This window comes from Condylura cristata, unplaced genomic scaffold, assembly GCF_000260355.1.
Source record: "Condylura cristata isolate star-nosed mole 26May11 unplaced genomic scaffold, ConCri1.0 scaffold00023, whole genome shotgun sequence".
NCBI classification, from domain to species: Eukaryota; Metazoa; Chordata; class Mammalia; order Eulipotyphla; family Talpidae; genus Condylura; species Condylura cristata.
Window position 1 is genome coordinate 17436304 of NW_004567124.1, and position 23096 is coordinate 17459399.

A 23096-nucleotide genomic window follows, 5' to 3' on the forward strand; every position below is an offset into this window, starting at 1 on the left:
ATTTCAGTCTAAAAACCAGTGAAACAAATAGATTCTAGCAATTGTAATTGTATGTTTCTATCACCCAAGAAAATCAAATAGCTAAAGCAAGAATAAATCTGATTTTTAAAATTGTATATGAAGCACCAATTGCATTCAAAAAGGGCCTATTTTTGCTATGTAATAGTTTCTGTTGGTCAGTCAGGCAAGGTCAGATGAAGGGAGGCAGGGTCATCATCCCATGTCCTGTTCAGGCCTCGAGCTTCCCCTGCTGCTCAATGGGAGACTGTTTCTCAGAAATTAGTTTCCAGGAGAGAGAAGCTGGGTTGACTGCAGTTTGGCAGCTCTGACCACAGTCTCTATTGCAACTATTTATATTTGTAAAGCTGCAGTCCAGTGGTTGACAACTGTCCTAGGAGCCTTCAATGCAGATCCTCTGCTAAGGCCCTCTGCTAACTCCCTGATCCACAAGGAGTTGGGCAGTGCAAAGTGGTCTGGAGCAAAGAAAGACCCAAAAGGCAACACATGGCATTGTGGTAAGCACAGGAGTAGGCACCTCATGGGCTAAGGACAGTGGGTGACCAGGCTAGTAACAAGTTCACAGGAAGAGCTGACCAGTCCCCTCCAGGTCTAGGAGGCATAAATCTAGGGAAAGAAGCCACAGCTCCCCCCAGCCTCCCTCCCTCCATTCCAGTTTGTTCACTGTTCTCACTGTCCAGATGCAGTGGGTTATTTCTACCGCCATCAATGTTGCCTAATAACACAGCTGACCCCACTGTTATCAACTTCCAAGAGAACAAAGCCAGAAAGCAAACTCCACAGAGGGTGAGAAATGAGTTTTTTAAATAGAAGTTTTCAGTAGTCAGAAGTAGGGCAATACGTATAGATGATAGAGGACAAAAAGAGAGATAGGTAATTGATGATTTGAGATAGATGGATGGATGGATAGATAGCTACAGACAGACAGATGTTAAAAGAACTGTAAGGAGCAAACTCAGATCCCCAGAATGATGTATGTCCTAAATACCTCCAATTCCAAGTCAGCATTATAAACCTTTCATTTTAAGTGTATTTCTTTTCATCTCCACCTTCTTATCTCATGCTAGAAATCCCATTTCTCAACACACAAAACCCCTGCCTTTTCACACAATATATATACAAGTTTTGAGATAAGAAAACTAATGCTATCACTAATAACATGATTACTGAGAACAATTGGGGATTTTGTAGAGTTCTTTTTGTCCTTACAGATGACAATCAAATAGCTCAGCTTTAGAGTCACTAAGAAGAGTTCATCTATCTATAGTAACAAAGAACTAGAACTTGACAGAATTTAATTACATTTAATTGCTTTGAGATTTATTTTTAAGACATACACAAACATATTCTTAGTCTCAGAACAAAATCTGTAAGTTTGCTCAGAAAATTCTAGTTTCTACCTCTCACCTTTCAGGCCTATCCCCTTGTACTCCCCAATGATAATTTATTTTTATAATTTACCCTCCCATTGAGACTTTTTTATGATAGTTGAGGCCTTTCCTCTTTGGAAAACAGTGGCATATTTCTACTTTGTTTTTTCCCTCCAATTCAGTCTTTAGATATAATAGCTTGATTGAGATCATTCACAATCAGCCATCTAAAGCATACAACTCAATGATTTTTTTAGTAAATTTGGTGAATTGTGTAATCATAATTAATTTTCTAACATTTCATTATTCCAACAGTACACCAAATATCCATTAGCACTACCCACTTTCCCCAACCCTAGGCAACCACTAATTTACTCTCTCTCTTTGAAATTGCCAGTTATAGATATTTGAAACAAACAATATCATGCAATGTGTAGACTGCGTCTGGCTTCTTTCACAAGTTTCATCCCTATTGAAATGTTTTAGCACTTCAATTCTCTTCATTGCTCAATAATAGTCCCTTGCATGGATATACCATATTTTATTAATTTATTTAACCTTGTTTCTTAATCATTTATTTTGGAAATCACTCCATGGTGTGGTATCAAAGGCATTCATCATTAAAGAGTAGTATTAAAAAAAGCCTTGGGCACATGTTTTGGGAGACAATGGGGAGCCGACTTTGCCTTGCCCTGCCCTAGAGTTCCCTCCTATGTATTGATGAGTTGGCCTTGGTAACTGATAAGGAGACTAATAGCTTCAAAGATCTCTAATTAATTGGGGTTGCTGGGGGCCATGGTGGTGGCTGGCTCCTTTCTATAACAAGCTCTGAACATATATAGTCTTTGTCTGCTCTTATTTGGGTGGACTTTGTTATTTCTACCCATGAGATCAAGGGTCAGGATGGCTGTCATCTCACATCTTCCCCTCAAGAGGAGTAAACTCCTGCTTTTGTGGCAATATCCAAAGGTCTATGGGATACCAGTGGCCATCCTGTCTTCTTTCCTTTAGGTAAAGCCTTGATTTCAAAGGTGGATGCTTCCTGGGACATCACCCATGGAGCCTAGGAAAGGCAAGTTCACAGTTGCTTACCAGACAGCAGAGCAAAGTCCAGGGGTGGGTCCCTGGATGGTGACAAGGAGCATCAGTAAAGGAGGAGCGGCTATAGCTGTGACAACTTAACAAGGCACTTCTCAACCAGATGGATGTAACTCAAACTGTTTTGTACAGTCAGCCAACGACGTCAATGGCATCGGGACCGAATTACGGCTCTGCTCCTGGTCCCCACAACTCTGGGATTGTCCTCTCAGATGTCTACAAGGCTCAGCAAGAAAATAAACCATGTGGTTCAGGGAACACATGATTCATATGAAAGGAACAGGTTCCTCTCATTTTGCCTGTGTCCTCTAATTGGTTAGTTGATTGTTTATTAAGAAGTTGGAAATAGGGATTTTTCACCTGCAATTTTCTAATATCCTGATCAAATTTGGATATGTATCCAAACCTCTCAGTAAAAACAGAAAATTCAGGGAACTGACCATTTGATGATTCAACTCAGGAGATCCATAGGGCTCTGTTCAGGCTCAAGTTTCCTTCCTGCAACCAGAGCCACACCTGTGACTTCAGGAAGCTGTCCTCTCCCACCCACATGCCCACCTCCCAGTCCCCAACAAGAAGCCCACAAAGCTATAATCTGCGAAGTGCAGTGCAAATGGGAAGCATCATTAGCTTGAACATGTCAAAGTATGAATTAAAATAACTAAACTGAATCAACTGTCTGGCATTGCATCAACATTTTGGGAAATGAAGAGTAGATAGAAAATTTTGAAAGATAAGGAGGAACTTGAAAATGCAAATATGAAAACTCTTACGATGCTACAATAACCAAAACAGTGTAGCACTAATGCCATAGCAAACTGGCAAATCAATAGCTATGTCAAGAATAGTTAAATACTTCATAAATTATAATGAGTCAGTCAGAAATCAATCAGAGAAGCATTAATTATTTAGTAAGTTTCCTTGGACATTGAATCATCTGGGGAGAAAATCAACTGAGGATATTCACTTATACTACAAACCAAGATCATTTTAAGGAGTTAATAAAAGTATATAGGGCCCTCCCTAGTGGTGCAGCAGGTAAAAGCATAGCACTAAGAAACTAAAGCCACTTCAGCTGAGTTCAATCTCCAACTGGGAGGTGATCCACATGGCTGGCAGACCTCTCCTGACCCGCCTGCTGCTCCCCTCAGCAGTGTACTTCATCAGTTGGCCTGTTCTGCTCCCCACTCTGTCTCTGGTGAATCCTCTCACCACCCCTGCACCTTTAGCCTGTACCCCAGTTCTGTATGCATAAATAAACCTTTTAAAAAATAAATAAAATGAAAGTATATATTGGTACACACACACAAAAAAACCTTTTTAATTCCTATATATTTTAAACAATTATGAAAAGTTAAATAACACTATGGACAAAATATGAGTGTGAAACACAACAAAGGGCAATATCTAAAGCTATAAATAAAATTAAATATAAAGACCCTATATAGGTGAATAAGAAAACAGATCCTCCCCAAAATTTGGTAAATATGTAAGTAGACTGGTCACTGGAAGAATAAAACTACATGACCAATATCTGTGACAATTTTCACAAACTCCTTGAAAATCACATGTGCATATTGAAATAACATAATTTTTGCCTAGAAATTAACATTAAAAAGAGGATATACTCAATATTTATCAGCAAAACTTGAATGAGATAGGTGTATATTACTATATAACAAAAACACTGTAGAAATCTTTAAATGTTGCTAACTTACAAACCCAAATTTAACTTTCTTAGAATGTAACAAAGTACCTTCTAAGAAAAGTATAAGAAATACAGAGATGGAACTATAAAGAGGTTAGCATGGTGGAAAATTTTAATCAACCCACATGACTTCCAACAAATCATGATGGAGCCATGGGATGGAATATTGTCTATCTTCATTAGTCATATTTATAAATAATGTCAGTAATGAAATATGGAAAGTCCCATAACCCTAAATCATCTTTCCACAGAGTTGTACAGCACTTATCCCAGGCCTGGGACTGTTTTAGGCACTTGAAATACATCATGGAACAAAACTGACTGGCCCTGCCTTCCTGGAGCTTACCTTGAGGGTATGGGGGAAACACATACAAACAGTAAACATAAGACATGTTTAAAATTGTATAATCAGTTAAAGGTGATGTGTGTTAAAGAAAATAAGAGGCAAGGATAAAAAAGGGAAAGCAAATCAAAGAGGTGAGCAGGACAATGAAGTCTGAGGGATAAGAGGGAGGCGTGTTACCAAGGTTAAAAAAGGGGTCCACCCTCATGTTTATTGCTGCTTTATTTACAATTAGTAAAGACACAGAAACAATCCAAATGCCCAAAAGTAGATGACTAGATTTAAAAGATGTGATACATATACACAATGGAATATTACTCAGCAACCAAATAAATAAATAAATAAACACATGCCTTTTGCAGCAACATGGATGGAGCTGGAAAAGATCATGCTTAGTGAAATAAGCCAGAAAGGAAAAATGCTGGATGGTTTCACTTATAGCAGGAGTAAATGGACCAGGCGAGAAAATAATAATAAAAATGAACAGCTATATACCAGAGACATTTTATGGGGGTGGAGTGGGGAATGGGATTGAAAATAGTGGGGGGGGAGGAAATGCACTGGACTATGGTGATGGCATACGGGTGAGGTAGTGATGGGAAGCCTACAGGGATTACAACTGAGTTGGAAAACGGTACAAAATGATGTAAAAATAAGCTATTATATTATTTTTTTTAAAAAGGGAGGGTGCAAGGATTTGATGGCAAAGGCTTAGTGAGACTTCCTCCTTACTGAAATCAAGAGAGTGAGAAAAAATATATATATATCATCTCACTTGTTAAATTTATATTTTAATTCTATTTTATGTATACATATGTACACTCTTCACGTCATCTTTTTATTTTTAAAAAACAATGTTTAAAGTAAGTTATCTGTAAAAGTAGGATTATGATATTTTAATTTTATCATTTTTATAGTTTTTTAAGTATTATAACATGAGTAGATCCAGTTTTCTTACCAGGAATAAAATGCCATTTGTTACTAACATGTAAAAAGCAAAGTTGATCTACCCTTTCCGAAAGGGGAAAAGTGTGGGTTCAATGTGGCATACTTCCACAAGAGGGCGCTTTAGCTCCAAGTAAGGCGATAGTCAAGCCTGCTGGGGTGGGATTTTAAGAGAGCTGTAATTCCACATAAGAACCATACCCAGAATTGCTAGAAAGCTTTGGACACTGTAAATCCCACCTCTTTGGTCAGTCATAATATAGAAGCCCGTTTCCCTTGAGACCGGTTAGCAAGCCTTGCACTCAGCAAATACAGGGAGGCAATACAGTAAGCAATACAGTGAGGCAAGCTCCTTACCATAGGGTTAACAACCAAACCAGAGAGGTCAAACTCAGTTACTGCTCACAAAGTAAGCGCTAGGAGAGAAGCGGGCAAGGGAAGACCCTGCAGAGATTAATCAATGCAGAAGCAAATGTAAATCAGTAGGATATTTTCAGATGCTTGAAAGCTGGGCACTTAGAAGGAAGAGCCTGACGGGACAGAAAGCAAGGTGGAAAGGGAGAGGTGCAGAGAGCAGGTCGCATGGAGAGGCCCTTGGCAGCACTGTGAAAAGCCTCTGAGTAGGACTACACTAGAGACTTTGCAGCCTAAAAGCTCTAAGGAGCAGTTACCAGGACCTGTGCTCCTGGCAGGTTCAGGAGACCTGACCAATTGCACAAGCAACTGAAGAGCAAAGAGACGCCTGTGCTCACAGCACTACCACAGCTGCCCAGACTCTGCTGCTGGCCAATCTGACGTCCACATATCTACTTAGTTGGGCAGGAGGAAGCTAGATACACCAAGTTTTGCTTCCACGTGTGCCTGGAAACATGGTGGGCAGACCCTGGCTAGAGGGATGCAAATGGAGGCCCCAGACATGGGCAGGGGAGTGAGAGAAGGGACGTACATTGCAGAGAAAAAAAAGAGGACTGCCATCCCAACCTGAGGAGTCAGGGAAGTCTTGCTGAAGGAGATGGTATTTGAACCAGTTGGGAAAGACATGTAGGAATGTGAGAGGGAAGGGTTCCAGCAGAAGGCACGGAAGCGAGAGGGAATGTGGCATGTGTCCCTTCGAGTGGCAGGGGTAGCTGGAGCCTGGGGCGGGCCTGTGAAAGCCTTAAGTGGCAATGCCGGCAAAGTAAAAGTAGGTTTGGGGCTTTTTACACAAGTTAAGCAGGCTGCTTGATCTGGACGGCCCTGGGGAGGTCTGAGGATTCTAAATCATGGTGCTCAACCTGATCATTGACATGTACCTTTGCTAGTCATCAACCATTGTTGTGTTGCCGGATACAGTACTTTTCAGTCTGCACTGAATGTGAATTCTCACAGTAGCATGTGGTATTGCCAAACTTGCCCCCACCTAGAACATTCTCCTGTCTTGCCCTTGGGTCCTCTGTCTGGTCACTTACTCTCAGCTTCCACAATGGCTGTTCGTTCTCTCTGTGGCCTCTGAATATTGCTGTTCTACACGACCCATCTTGGTCCTTCCCCCTATTCATGCTTACTCTCAACCACCTCATTTATCCCCCTGGCCTCACATGCGTCTGGTATGTATGATAGTATCAGGGGGTGGTGTCATCCAGAATCACAGCTCAGGTTTTATCACCTGGGTGTCATGGCTCAGCAACATGCTGAATCATGAACAGTTACAGCATGACTCAGGGTAGGGGGATCAGGATAAGAGTTCTGGGATTAGCAGAGGCATGTATTTGGCATGTATTTGTAGGAGGAAGAGAGTTACTGATTAGTATACTCTGTATCTTGGATCTGAATGAGAACAGAATCTAGGACTCACTGTTCCCAAGTGTGGAGGGAGTGGTGAACACTGTGATGTGCATTAAATGGCCAAGGTCAAGGTCTAAGAAGAATGCCAATGTAAGGAGGTACAGGAAAGACGAGAAGACCCAACAAGGTAAGCTGAACCCAAAGTCCAAAATGTCATGATAGGCAAGGATACAGGCCACATGAGCAGGCCAACAGTTGGGTGGTGGTCTCCAGTCTGACCTGCATTTCTGCTGCCATGTGGACATGCACACCTCTAAGGACAGGGCACCGGGTACTGGGCAAAGGGTTGGGGTGTTGGTGGCAATCCAGACCCTACCAATACTTCCATGATCGGGCAGGAAAGTTATGAGCCACATCTGGCCCCTCCCTTCTGTTCTCCATTCTCTTATGCTGATGGGACAAATGCCCCAAGGCTCCAACATCACAGTCACTGACAAAGCAAGGCCATTGTGTGCCTCCTCGGGAGTAAGGCTGCAATGAAAACCCAAAATGGTCTAAAAGCTTTTGTGGCATTTAGAGTAGGAACAGGCAGATTGTTCAGCAAATGGTGTTAGAAAACAATTGGCTATTTAGGGGGAAAAAATATTGTTAGACAAAATTAACAGGCAACCATTAAGCAGACATTGCATGGGAGGAGGAGGGAGACAGATCAGAACAGGGGAGGGACTGTGTTCTTACACAAGGGACTGCGGTGATGGTGCATGGGTAAACTGGTGATGGGAATCCACCTGAGGGGAGGAAGCATGCATTGTGCAAAAAAGAGAAACTGATGTAAAATATATGTAAAATAAAAATTTTAAATTATTAGCACTAAAAAAATATTAAGAGCCCCAACTTAACATCACACAGAAAATCTTATTCAGTGATTATTTTTTAAAATTTTCCCACAAAGTCCAGGCCCAAATATCTTCATTGGCGAGCCACCAAGATATTCAAACAAGTAACAGTCCTTCGAAAACTCCTCCAAAAATGTTACACATTTTTTAATTGCTTTTACACTGTGGAAACATGGGAAAAGCAATTTGTCTTGGGGAAAATAGAGGAGGGAAGCAGACGGAGGGGAGGGCTACGGCACAATATATGAAAGGTGAAATATTGGTTGTAAGTAGATGATGGGATGATAAGGGATTTTCCCCCATTTGCTTATCTCCATTTTCTAATTTTCAACAGTGAATTTTTATTACTTGAAGAAATACTATAGTAAGAAATAAAACATGTTTTTCTGCTGAAGAGCTGGAGAGATACAAACCTGGTGAAGCTGGTACTAAAGGAGACAGATTCTAAACAATGAAGCCATTTACAAGCTGGTAATGAAAACATTTATAAGAACAGAATCCTAAGTGACATATTTAGTAATCATGAAAGTGTCCACGTAAGTTAAGTGCCTCTTTGAGATATGACATCAAATTTTGTGTGAACTGAACCTCTGAAGTCCATTAAACTAATTGACTGTTATGGACCACAATAATGGACCAACACAAATGCCATATGTGAGTCCAGATGGTATATAAATTAACATTTTAATTTGCTCAGTCTGAGAACACCTTTGTGGTTTCTCCTATTGTGCATGAAGGTGACTGAATCAATGACTTAGGTTAAGTTTCCTGCATAAAACAAGAGAAGTTTATCCCAACAAGACAACTTTGAAAAACAATCACTTTTAAACTCTAAAAAGTGTGTGTATGGGCCCTCCCTGGTGGCGCAGCGGGTTAAAGCACAGCACTGAGAATCTGAAGCCACTTCCGCATGAGTTCGATTCCCGCCTGCCGCCTGCCCCGGAGGAGACCACATGGCGAGCCAGACCTCTCCTGACCCGCCCGCTGCTCCCCTCAGCAGTGTACTTCGTCGATCTGCCTGTTCTGCTCCCCACTCTGTCTCTGGTGAAGCCTCTCACCGCCCCTGAGCCTCTGGCCTGTACCCCAGTTCTGTATGAATAAATAAATAAATCTTTAAAAAAAAAAAAAAAGTGTGTGTATGTGTGCATGTATGTGTAGATATAAAATAGGGCCACTAAGTAAGGATGCATAGTTACCTGGCATGCCAACTAGGGCTTTCTCAGAGGTAGTGTAACTAGGGGACCCAAAGAAAGAAAATAAAATACACTAAAATTTTTATATTTTAAGCATTAATCAAAATTGAACTCAACAAATATGTTTGGGTTACAATATTCAAGCCCTTTTTGAGGTCCTACCCAAATGGAGCTTACATTCCGGAAGATAATAAATCATCTTTGCACCAGGTAACTTGGTTGGCTGACAATGAGGCAGAAGGCAGAAAAACCAGAGCCCTCCTTGAGCTGCCAGTGCCATCCAGTCTAGTTCTGGTTCTTTCTGAGGCCCAGTTAGTGCTTGGGTTCCACAGTCACCTCTTAAATCCTGGTAAACTCCTTTTTTCATAAGCCTAGCATGAAATGGTTTCTGTTGGCAAAGCTCCTTACCTAAACATATAATCGAGGCTTGGCTCACTTGGCAGGGCTGCAGTGAACAGGAATAGTACAGAGGCAGTTAAAAAACAAAGCTCCTGTACTATCTTAACTGGGTCATGAACATATTGTGCAACCCTGACAGGTACAGTCATTCCAACAAAGAGAACAGGAAAATAGGCAAAGCAGCTGAGTCAGGAGCAATACAGTTCTCAACCTAAATTGCACCCACCTTTGACAATGCAATTCAGGATAATAAACCTGCCAGATTCCAGATTACAACTAAAAAAAAAAAAAAAAAAAAAAAAAAGGCAGCAGCAGGAGCCTGCCAGACCAGGTTACATTGCCCGAGAATTTGTAAGTGCCCTTGGGACTGCATCTTAGAGTTGGCTGATCCTGGAGAAACTATGGAAGCCCAGAGTTAGACTCTTCCTCCCTCCTAAATTATAGAAAATTACAGAATCATGAATAGCATAAAACTTTACCTTGAAATAAGCAAAGCCCAGAACTGTTAACAGACTTGCTGCTCCTGAGCCCCATTGATCCAGAAGGAATTTAGCAAACAGAACCTTCATTTCCTTCATTATGCAAAAAAGTGAGTTCTTACCATGCACCAAGCACACGCCAGGAACTGAAGACAGAGCAGTGAACAAAACAGACTAAGTCCCTGCCTCAGTGGGTTATATCCTAAACAGAGGGAGAAAGACAATATAAAATGAGGATATAACATGCTGGTGTATGTGCTAGAAAGAAAAATCAAGTAGGGAGTGATTGCTGGGAGAAAGTGATTTAACAATCTTATCCAAAATAATACCCTAAGATAGGAACAAGTCAGAGCCAGTTTGCTGGAGCCATTGTGAGGCCAGGAAAGCATCATGGAGGGGAGCTTTGTTGGCAGCCCCAGATTTCTCATTTATTCTGAAGAGATGCAATCAGATTTGAAGTAACTATAATAGAACAATGACATGTCTTGTTGCTGGTTTAAAGGAAGCATCTGGCTGCTGCTGAAGATAAAAAGTGTCTGAGGGTCAGGGAGACAACATAGGCGGGTACTGGCATAGTCCAGCAGACATGTAAGGGTGGATTAAGTCAGATGGGAGTGGTAGAAAGGGGTCAGATTCTGTATATTGCCACAGGTTTCACTAATGGATTGGATGTGGTTTTTCAGAAAAAAGGAGTACAAGATCACTCCCAGGTTTTTGCCTTCTGAGGATGCTTGTCGGGGGGGGGATGTGGTGTTGGCAAGAATTCACAGGTACTCAAAAAATGTACATTCAATGAAGTTGTGAATTTGGCCTCGACTTTATGGATCTGAGAGCTGCCTATGATCAAGTCAGTTACTTCAGAGGAAAGTTTGGGCTGGAGGAAAAGACCAAAAATTGGAACCAAGAGTTGGGTAGAATTGATGAGCATTATGGTTAAAAAACAAAGTATCTGTTGGTCAAGCCCAGAAGTTAACGATACTTACATAAGGAGATGCAATACTGAAAGAAAAGTCAAGATCAGAGTTCAAAGTTTCACTCCAAGTTGGGAGGGAGGTCTGGGCAATAACTCAAACGGGACAAGAGCAATAATTTATGAAATACCAGGCATTATGCCTAAAGGTTTCGTGTACAGTATTATCTTGTCCTTACAACAATCCCATGAAATTGAGTATCATTAACCCTATTTTACAAAGGAGGAAAACTAAGAGGTTGACACAAAGGTTAGTAAGCAGTTCAAGCTTAGTTTAAGCTCTAACTCTGCATCACATGTGCATAAGAACTATGCAATAATTGTTGCAATACATACTGCTAGTAAATACTAATAATAAATACTGCTGTTTCTCAGTGGGAGCTGACATCATTTCTGTGGTCTGAAGTAGGAGTGGTAAGCACAGGTGGAAGCAGAGTCCAAGTATACAGGTAAATATAGATCTAAGTTTGTGGTTTTAAGCTGAGCATGAAAGAACAGGCATGGACTAGAGTCAAGAGCAGGAGCCCAGGGGTAGCCTGTCAGTCAGATCTGGCACAGCATCCACTTATCCTGCTGCAGTATCAAGGCAAGGTACTATGGAGGCTGACAGTTGTAAAGGAGGGTAAGTGTTGCTTGGCTGAGGGTTCTAACAACATCACAACAGCATTACACAAAAGCATCCAAGATAAACATGACAGCCCATGAAATCGGATTGCTAGACCCTGTACTAGAACTGAGTGTGTTCCAAAATGGATGACCAAACAACTCTCTTCTGTAATTATATGCTGCAGACCACACTAAAAGAGCTCTCAAAAAGATCATTCTCTTCACCTGGCTTATTTAAGACTGCCCCGGGAATAATAAGGAAGGAGCTTGGTAAATTCACTGTGCTCTTTCTAAGGTAAACAATCCTGGGGCTCCAATACTTTGGTCTCTATTTCACAAAGCAACTGCAAAGGGTGCACTGAGCACAGAATTTCATCCAGTCTCCTTAAACAACACATCAGTACAAGTCAGTCCAAAGCAGCTACTGTAGAGTTAGCTTTGTAAGCAGCATGTACTCAGAGGACAAATGATTGTCTGTTACAGTGACATTCCCACAAGGCACTCTCCTATTCAGTTGTCCCAAGTAAACTGTATTAGGCTCAAGTAATATGCATCTTTTAGTTAATAAGAACTTGGGCCCACTGAGGCAAAAGACACCCAAGTGGCATAGCAAATCAACAGTGAAATGACGCAAAACTCAAATTTCTCAATCCTGTTTGCCTTTTTTTTTCTATTTAGATTTTAATGATACTAGACTTGAAATATAAGCAATTCTAATGTAAACAAACAGGGCGAAAACTACAATTGACTAATATTAGAGAGATGATAAATTTATTGAAGGCAGAACCTTTTGTGATCTGAGGTCAACAGTAAATGGGAGCTGAAAAAGCTATGGTTAGGTGAGCAACTAAAACATGACCAGCCTGCTAATTAAACACGCAATACAATACACACTACAGCACCTGATGGGAAACATTACTTTTAAATAAAACCACAAATTAAGAAGGAGCTACTACTATACAGAATTATTTTTTAACCCAAAACCAAGATGATACTATGCTGATCAACACTACTTGTTTAATTATGCTCCACTTCTCTTTAGTTATAGGTCCCACAGTAAACTATGTAACTAGCCCAGCCTTTAAGATTTAAGCTATCTGTTCCCAAGCTACAGAGGCTGCACCAGGAAAACATCATCTCATCATCAATGACGAGGCTACTTAAGGCTTAGGGCTACATGCCCTTAGGTAGGCATGACTTTGCGATGTAGTTGTCTGTAATTAGAAGTCTGGAATTCCTACTGTAGCTAAAGTAAACTAAATACAACCAGCCTAATAGGATTAACTGAAGGAAAAAACTTGAGTTCGCTTGGGAGGATGCAGATGAACAGGACCTCTTACAAATTGCCATAGAATTGTAAATCAGTACAACCACTTTTGGACAGCAATATGGAAGAGGCCTGAAGATAAGCATTCCTTTGATCCAGCATGATACATAACCTAGAGACTCTTACACATGTTCCCAAGAATACTCACTGCAAATTTGTTCAGAAAGGCAAAATTTTGAAAACAAATATTTTAAAATTGGATACACTGCAACATAGCAATTAAAATGGAATGAGCACTACAAGTATCAACATAACTTTCAGAGGCCTGTTGAATAAAAAAAGCTAGTAGCAAAAAGATTACAAAAAAAAGTCATGAGATTTTGAAACAAGTAAATATCACATGCTTACAAAATCATGTCTACAAATGTGCATGCTATAGAGATAAATTTAAAGTGTCTACCTCTGAGGAAAGCAGCGGGGAAATGAGGTATGGGGGAGTTAAACAGAAGGAAGCAATAAAATTTGATGCAAATTAAGATAAGCTGACAGTGTGTGTGCATATATATATATATATATATATATATATATATTTAATGTTGTACATACTTTTCAATATGCTCTAAAGTTTCCATTTAAAAAAAAAAAAGCTGGGTGCAGGGGCCATAAGGGAACACTGGCTCTGAACTGTCTTAATATCTGTTTCAGAAATAGCTCTATAAATCAATACCAAGCCTTTAGTTCAGAGATGTGACAGATCTAATGACCCAGATCATCCAAAAAGTCTGAAAGACAGTTTATCTAAGAATTATTCATTTAAAACAATTTTTTTAATATGCAAGATGGCAGCACAGGAAAGCAGACTTTACTAACCCACTGGAATACTTAATAAATGATCAAGAAAGATGCCTTCATGAAAAGTCCAAAAACCAGTTAGGATGTCACAATACCCCAGGGACTTTCAAAGTCAAGAACAGGTGCATTAAAATGGGTTTAAAAAAGAAAGCTATTTTACTTCAATCATGTCATTCCCCCCAACCCCCAACATAGCACATGACTGGGAGGAAAGAGTCTAAGTCACTGCTTCTCCCTGAAGAATAGCTGTCCAACCTTCTTGCCTATGGGGACTGCCCAAGAGTTGATTTTTGTCTGACCTGACTCAAAGCACTATGGCTGTCTGGGGTTGTCTACTGAGAACAAAAGCCCAGAGGGTTGCTGCAGTTCCACAACCTGCACAACCTCAGGCAGAACAAGACTACAACTTCCTGAAAGAGAAACCACTCAACGTTGGGGGAGGGTAGACAAGGAAGGAAACTATACATCAGTGGAGAGATAACATCCCCATAAAAGTTTTGAGGTGCCCCCAGAATCTGAGAAGACTGAAGATGTTCCCCACTACAAAACTAGTCCATGAAGACTGACAGTTTTCACAAATGCAACAATCACAAAAAAAAAAACCAGAAACATGGCCCAAGAAATAATTTTCATAAAACTGACCAAAAAGAAATGGAGATCTATGAACATAGATACTTTAAGAAACATGAAATGCTACAAGAGAACAGAGACAAAATAAGGAAAACAATGTAGAAAATGAAAATATAGCAAAGATAGAGAAACTATAATTAAAAAAAAAAATCAAGACCCAAACTGAGAACTCATTTTAAGGGGTCATGAGCAAGTTTGATCAAGCAGAAGAATCAGCAAATTCAAAGACAGGTTATTTGAAATAATTAAGTCAGAGAACCAAAAAGAAAAGAGAGAGAGAATAAAGTGCAAAGAATTTATGAGACATCATCAAGTGGATCAAAGCATATTACTAAGTCAAAGAAGACACTCTGAAAAGACTAACATACAATTCCAACTATATGATGTTCTAGAAAAGGCAAGACTGTGGAGAATTAAAAAAAAAAAAAATGAGTGGTAGCCTGGGGCTTGGGGAATGGGATAAATAACCAGAGCACAAAGAATTTTTTGGGCAGTGAACTACTCTATATGATACTATGATAGTGATACATGTGATACATTTGTCCAGACCTGTAATACCACACCAGAGTGAAACCTAACTGTGGGCTCTGCTCACATATCAGTGTAGCTTCAACAAGGGTAATAAGATATAGTACATTTAGTAACAATAAAGTAATTATGTAAATAATGTGCAGGATGTTGGTAATACATGCTTTAGGAGCTGAAAGTACCTCCTAAAATATCTGTATTTCCCACATAATTTTGCTGTGAATATAAAAATGCCCTAAAAAGTAAACTCTATTAAAAAAATAAATCTCTGGCCCTCCCTGGTGGCACAGCGGGTTAAAGCACTGCACTAAGAAGCTGAAACTACTTCCGCATGAGTTCGATTCCCGCCTGCCCAGGAGGTGACCACATGGTGTGGCAGACCTCTCCTGACCCGCCCGCTGCTCGCCTCAGCAATGTACTTCGTCGATCTGCCTGTTCTGCTCCCCACTCTGTCTCTCGCCACCCCTGAGTCTCTGGCCTGTACCCCAGTTCTGTATGCACAAATAAATCTTTAAAAATTAAGTAAATAAATAAATAAATCTCAAATCAACAATCTAACTTTGCACCTTCAGGTGCTAGGGGGAAAAATTAAACCCAAAACTAGCAGAAAGGGAATAAAAATTAACAGCAAAAATATATAAAATAGAAAAAATGTCAGCAAAACCAACAAACCCTTAGCTAGACTTCAAAGGAATGGGACTCAAATAACAAATTAGAAATGAGATAACTGATACTACAAAAGTAAAATCTGAAGAGACTATAATGAACATTTACATGCTTTACTGGATAACCCACAGGAAATGGATTAATTTCTAAAAGATATGCAACCAACCAAGAGTAAATCATACAGAACTTAAAAACCTGAAGAGACCTATAATGATCAAAAACTTTTCAAGAAAAGGCCAGGACAAGATGTCTTTACTAGAGAAGTCTAGCAAACATCTAAAGAATTAACACCAATCCTCAAACTCTTTCAGAAAATATAAAAGGAAACTTTTCCAAATTCACTCTAAGAAGCCAGCATTAATCATGATACCGAAATTAGAAAGACACTACAAGAAGACTACAGACTAATATACTGGATGAACAAAATGAAAAAATGCTCAAGACCTTACTAATAAAAGTGAATGCAAACACATTATAAGGAGTATATATCACAACCAAATGATCCAAGAATAGTTCAACATAGGAAAATCAAACAATTAAGACATCACATTATCAGAATGAAGGATAAAAACTGGGATACCCCAAATGCAGATAAGGGCATTTTACAAAATCCAATGCCTTTCATGACAAAATATAATTAACAGAATAGGAATTATCATAGTAAAGGTTATCTATGAAAATTCCACAGCTAGCACTAACTAACTAGTCATCCGCTGGCATAAATCTGAAAGTTTCTAAGAGCTTGTCTTTTTCAAAAATTAAATTTGTGACTAGGCTATTCATCCAGAAAGTATCTGTACTTTCCAAAACTTTGTAAAATCTAGAATAACCAATCAATCGATCACTGAGAAGGTAGAAATACAGCTACTAACAGAATTGGCTTTGTACAAAACAAGATAGGAAAAAGGAAGTGAAGCTAAAGAATAGTTTTATATTTGGATAGGTAAAGTGGTACATTCTGCAGTAAAGGAAAGATGCACTGTGGAGCAAATATATTTAAAGGAAGTTCCCGTATAGTTCAAACCTTCTACATACATCTTAAAAGAATGCTGCTGAAATACATACAGCCTTACTCTATTTTAAAGTAAGATGTTGAGATTTTTATGCTGAGACAAAAAGCCTTTTTTCTGTCTTTTAAAGCTTAACAACATAGTTTAAATATAGCACAATTCAAAGATAAAGATTCTGCTAGTAACTGTTACTCCAGGAAATAGTTTTTTACCTAGAGAGTAAACAAAAGTCATATTTGCTGGCCATGTTTTATTGTCCTTTTATCTTTAAACAGGATAACGAAAGATACAGACAATATTCAATAAAATATGAATAGATGAAATAAATTCTAAGAGACTGCGATGCCACATGCTACATTTAACCTAATTTTATTCATGCTTGCCTTGGGATGGGGAATAGATCATTCAGTAAAAACATACAGTAAAAACAAAATATGTCTTATCATGTACAACTTTTAAACTACAATAATGATGTACCTTAATTACTTCCATGCACACAAGTCTAACATTACAGTTTGTTTCGTTTTTTAAATAAACACAATTAAGACTTCTAGGAGCATTTTATAATAAAGTAATTCCTAATTTTTCTTTGTAGATAGATCAAGCACCTCCAAAATACAAATTCCTATACACAGTGAGCACTTTACTTAAAACGATTATTAAGTAAATTAAGTATGTGGACAGCCTTAAGATAAGCTGACATTATATAATCAGCTAAGTAGGCAACAATAAACCATAGTGCCAAATGGAAAAAGCATGTTTTCAAATAAATTTCAAAAACTAAGTTAACATGTTATAATTAAATACAGAAAATATACTGATTTTCTAAAATAAATAAGATGTGATGTAATAACACTTCACTATAAAGAATGCATACCAGAACATGTATAAACAGTGAGTGAATCTTATTAAGAACAGTTAACTACGATAAACGCTGGCTAAATAGAAGTGCATATTGTGAAGCACTATGGGTGGTATATGTTTTGCCACATACTTTTGTTACCTTGAGGTAGATAACACATGTGTACCAAATTCGGCATTCATTTTCAGTTGCTGCTGGTATCATGTGTTTTAAGAAATGTGTACAGTATGAAAACTTGAAAATACTCATGAATGAAAAATGTTTTAGGAAAAAAATAGATATTTTCATGCAGTATGTACAGTCTCACTGTGTAAATTTCAAGGCAAGATTTTTGTTTCCTGTAAAACAGATCATTGTTCTATGAGAGAATGTTTTTACTTGTCTTAGTGCATTTCTTTTGTCTCCTCCTGCATTGCATTATTTTGCTCTATTCTTTATTTTTGTGTGCAAACGACATGCCAGTTAAAATGAAAACCATCTCACATGTAGAAAAAAAGTCTGGATTTTAAAAACCAAGAACTAATAAAATCCTTTCTAAATGACACCATCTGATTCAAGTTAAAAAATGACTTAAACACTAGTTAAAAAAAAAAAAGACAAAACACATTTCATGAAGAATACAAAGAGAAATGTCTGCTGAGTGTTTTAGTTCAGATGTTTCAGAATGCTGCTGTATGTTTTATGAGGAATCTGAGGGGAAGATTTCATAGCAGAAGGTGTTAATGTGGCCTGTATCGACTTAAGTGGTGACCCAACTGGACTGTGAAACTGTGGGATGCCTATGGATTCTAGCTGCTTATTAAAGAGAAACTCCCCATTATTCAAAAACCCTTCCTCATGTCCTCTCTCCCCAAGCTTCCCATCCTCTACTGGCTCAGTTTCTAGCATTTCAGTATCTTCTTTCCTGCTAAAAAACTTGTCCAAGTAACTGGTGTAAGTGTTTTCCTTCTCACCTTGTTCATCCTTTCTTACCTCACAACAGAACTGATTTATAAAAAAACAATCCTCCCCACCACCCACAAACTGGCTATCCCAGGAAGATTGGTACAAAGCTTCTAATTGAGCCAAATTTGCCATTCCTTTTTCCTGTTTTTCTCGGCTTACTGACTTTGATATCAAACTTTTCAATTCTAGTTGGGACACTGAGCTATTCAAGTCATTTAATTTATCAACAACATCGGTAGGTTCATGTTGTGAACTAAGTTGAATTGTTCCTGCGATAAAGGAGTCAAAGTCAAATCCCTGATTCTTTTCCCTTTCTTTTTCAGCCAGCTGCTGTGATGCTTCCTCTAGAGCTATCTGGGCTTTAACCAATCCATTTCTTTCACATTTTGACTTGCCTTTCTTATCAGATTTTTCTTTGCTTTGTTCTTTCCAATTGGAAAGATCTATAATAAGCTTGGGTTCATAGTAATGGTTAACTTCACTCTCTCTCCAAACTAAGTTATCTAAATATGATGATGACCTCGTTTTGTAGTTACAAGTATGGCTACACTCCAGATCACAGTACTTGTTTTCATGATGATCTGGGTACTGCCAACAAGGCTCAGTTGAGTAATTGGTATCAAAAGCAGGATCCTCCAAATACTTTTCACGATCTCCATCCAAGTATTTTCGAGGATCAACTTGTACTTCTTCTTCATCAGTAACATCAGACAGAGCCCGTGGGTCAAGCTGAACTTCATCAATATCGAAATTGTTATGTATAGGCCAATCATGCTCTGAAAATTGACAATCATGATACCTGAAAAAAAATCAATACATTAGTGTTAGCTCATGTGTATGATTTCATTTTCAAATCTACAGATTGCCTTTTGAAAGCACTGTGCTAGATCTTTGAGGGATTAATAGGTATCTAAGCCATGAGGCTTTCCTGTCTTCCAGAAACTTAAGCCTAAGTAAATCCTCCACTTGACCACAACACACCCAAGTAGAGGCAGACTGAAAAAGACACATGAAAATGACTGGAAGACAACAGAAAAATAATTAGATGATTTAACTAAGTATGCTAGAAAATACAGACTGGAAGACATGTTTAGAAAAAATCTACATGGAGGAAAAAAAACCTGTGGCTGGCAACTATGTGTAAATATATAAGTATCTCAACATTTTAGAAGGGAAAAAAAGCACCTAGTAAACAAAAGAATTTCAATATTAACCATGTCTTTAATTATTAATTAGCAATCTTTTTTCCTATCACACACAAACTATATGAAGTCTTCAACAAGTTTTAAGATTGTCATTAGTAACTCCCAACCTGAGTAAATATCAATATTACTTAGAGGTCTTAAATAATATTCAGTATGCCACCAACCCTACTCTGAAAATGATTTTTATCTAACCTTCCCCTAGAAATTTAGAAACCCTTAAAGGAGGCTGACGGAAGAAATTTTTTAACTAAATTGTACAGTATTCTATGCACTTTGATGTTTTTTACTGTACAGATTAGAAAAGGTCTTTTTGCTGAACATATTTGTTAAATACTGCCAAATTAATTTTTTTTCCATCAGGAACACAGACTTGAATATAGTCAAATATAATTTCTGTCCTACCACATAACATCTTCAAATAATTTGTAACATTCATCATAAAAGCAATCGTTTAAAATAGTTCAGATTTCCAATCTTTAACATTTAAAGTACCTTTTAATTTATGAAATTAATCATGCTTCAATGGTTTTGAAAATATTTCAAAGTAGCATTTAACTTTTCTCATTACCTTAAGACTATTCAAAGGTATTAATAATTTTAGCAGAAATCATAAGAGACCATTATTACTAAAATTTTAAAGGTGTCTACATTGCCATGTCATACGTACTTTAAAAACAAAACTTACATTATTATTCATTACAATAAAATAATTACATTTTTCAAATTTAGGATCAATTTACCTTTCCCAGTTATAAATGTGACTGTGAGTTTCATCCATAAGCAAAATATCATCAACTTCATCTTCAATATGAAAAGGATGGCTTGAAATTGGCTCATCCATTGGAAAAGAATATATGCTCATGTAAGGATGGGAAAGCGCTTCTTCTGCTGTCAACCGATCCATAGGGCTGAATGTTAAAATTTGTTCCAGGAAATCCAGTGCTGAAAAACAAAAGGTGGTAAAATTTGAGAGAACTGCTTATCTTTAGAAAAACTAAAAATGTGGGTCTCTTTCATGTAAATGACCAAGTGACTATCATACCATATCTTACAAAGTTACCATACTTTTTTTTTTTTTTTAAGATTTACTTATTTATGCATACAGAACTGGGTACAGGCCAGAGGTGCAGGGGCGGTAAGAGGATTCACCAGGGACAGAGTGGGAAGCAGAATTGGCAGATCGTAGAAGTACACTGTTGAGGGGAGCAGCAGTCGGGTCAGGAGAGGTCTGCGGCGCCATGTGGTGACCTCCAGGGCAGGCGGGGATCAAACTCATGCGGAAATGGTTTTTAGCTTCTTAGTGCTGTGCTTTAACCCACTGCGCCACCAGGAAACCCAGTTACCATACCTTTTAAGATTATCCTATCTTATTCCATAAAAGGAAAAAAGAAAGAACTACACATAAGTGGTAAATTAAGTTTTCTAGGAGAAATAAGAAGATTAAAAAGAAAAAAGGCTTAATTAGATAAACAGGAAACGAATGTACCCCACATATTATGCAAAGTTATATAGAAAAAAAAGAGTATTTTAAGTTGAACTACATAAAGGTCTGCAAATGGTCAACTATCAGTGATTTCATATCACTCAATTTAATATACAGGTTCTAATCTTAGCTTTGTAACTTTGTAGGGCTGGACAGGTTACTTAAACTTACTGAAACTCAGTTTTTCAAATGTGAAATGGATATGGAAGTACAGATATTTTATAAAGTATTAAAATGTGAATAGTATACATACCTAAGACTATTTCCTACTCAAATCTTTCAGTGGTCTGGGGCTGAGGTCCTTTCCTATGCTTGTCTTCTCTAGCACCTCTCTATTCTATTATCCTAATCTGAGAAGTCATTGACAATACAAATAAGAATCCATCCTTACTTAGCCCACGACCCATGACCAAGGACAACCACTGTTCTCAGAAGAAAGGAAGCTATATACCCTACTACACAAAAGAGATACTCTAAAATCCCTTGCATTTGGAAACTATAGGCAGCAAATGAAAAAAGGAAGAGTTAAGAAAAAAACTAGCCAGGTTAAAACCCCAAAAGCATATATTTCCTTGAGTGCTTTTGATCTATTTACTACAATGGTGGCCAAGTGTGCTAAGATACAGAAAGGAAGGATGAAATATTAAATGAAATGACAATCAGAGAGTATTCATTTAAAGACATTAATCATAGTAAAATTCCTATTATATTAATGTTAAGTCATATGTATTTAATCTTATTTGCTTTTATCCCATGAACAGAGTGTGCGAAAAAAACACACACTATTCTTACTAAGTCCCCACTACCTCAGAATGTGGCAATGTGGCAAAATAAATTCCAATGTTAATCAAGAAGAAATTGACATTGTGCCTCTCATGTAATAAATCTTTGGTGTCAGGAACTTTAAATATTTTGCACTGGCTAGTGTATGTGAACACAGTTCTGTCAATTATGAACATCAAGGATCTTTGCCCCAATGACTAGTTTGATGAATCTATTATCAAAAGACACTCATTCAACACATTATGAATACATTCTAGCCACAGACCAAATATCTAAGGTAGGCGTCACAGTTGATTAAGACATGGTTTCTATCCTTCTACCCTTCCTAAAGAAGATTGAGAAAAATATTACATTTTAGCTAGATTACAAATGCTTCAACAGCAGTGTCTTTCTTGGTAAGACACAGCAATCATGATAATAACTCCAAAACTAATCTAGGTTATCCTATAGCAGTGTTTCACAACCTGGCTAGCAGGTCACATCTACAGAGGCTTTTAAAAATACAAACACATGCTCTGCTCCCTAACAACATCCAGATTCTGATGAAAAGTTTGTACTCTTATGGACCTCTCATGGATGACGCTGACACATAGGCAACTGCTGTGACTGCTGTTCAGTCGTGACAAGGGATATCTTGACAGGGCTACAAGGTTAGCACCAAGAGAAGCAGCAGTGGAGTCTGTGAAGACAATCTCACAGACCAGTTGGGAAACTCAAAGACTGTTAGCAGAACTACTGAAAAGGAAACCTGCAAAATCCACTAAACTTAAACTTCCAAATGTATACATACATGGAACATGTACGTATACCACTGTAGAAAGCTACTTTCTTTTTATTTAAGCATTTACTATGAGTTCCAAGAATATATGTATGTATGTGTAGAGAAATATCATGATTTTGACCTCTAGTGCCTGTTTCTCAAAATGTGATATTTTAAAATACACTGATAGATAGAAACCTTGTGTATCACTTATAATTATCACAGTATGTTACATGCATTCATGGGTAATTTAAGAGAAAGTTTGAGATGTTTAGGAAACTACCTATCTCTACCTTTATGATTCATGAAAAATTAC

General features: G+C 38.1%; 1 protein-coding gene across 2 annotated transcripts in view; it reads right to left on the minus strand.

Annotated features, from left to right (window-relative positions):
* Positions 1-16975: 16975 nt before the first annotated feature.
* Positions 16976-23096, minus strand: part of MAPK6 (mitogen-activated protein kinase 6) — a 35723-nt gene continuing 29602 nt past the window's right edge. For both annotated transcript variants that reach the window (XM_004687784.1, XM_012728795.1), the window contains exons 5-6: positions 20495-20696; positions 16976-19348 (exon numbers count right to left, since the gene is read on the minus strand). In XM_004687784.1, coding sequence (XP_004687841.1) covers positions 18250-19348; positions 20495-20696 — 1301 coding nt within the window. In that variant the 3' untranslated portion in view covers positions 16976-18249. The remainder of the gene's footprint in view (positions 19349-20494; positions 20697-23096) is intronic.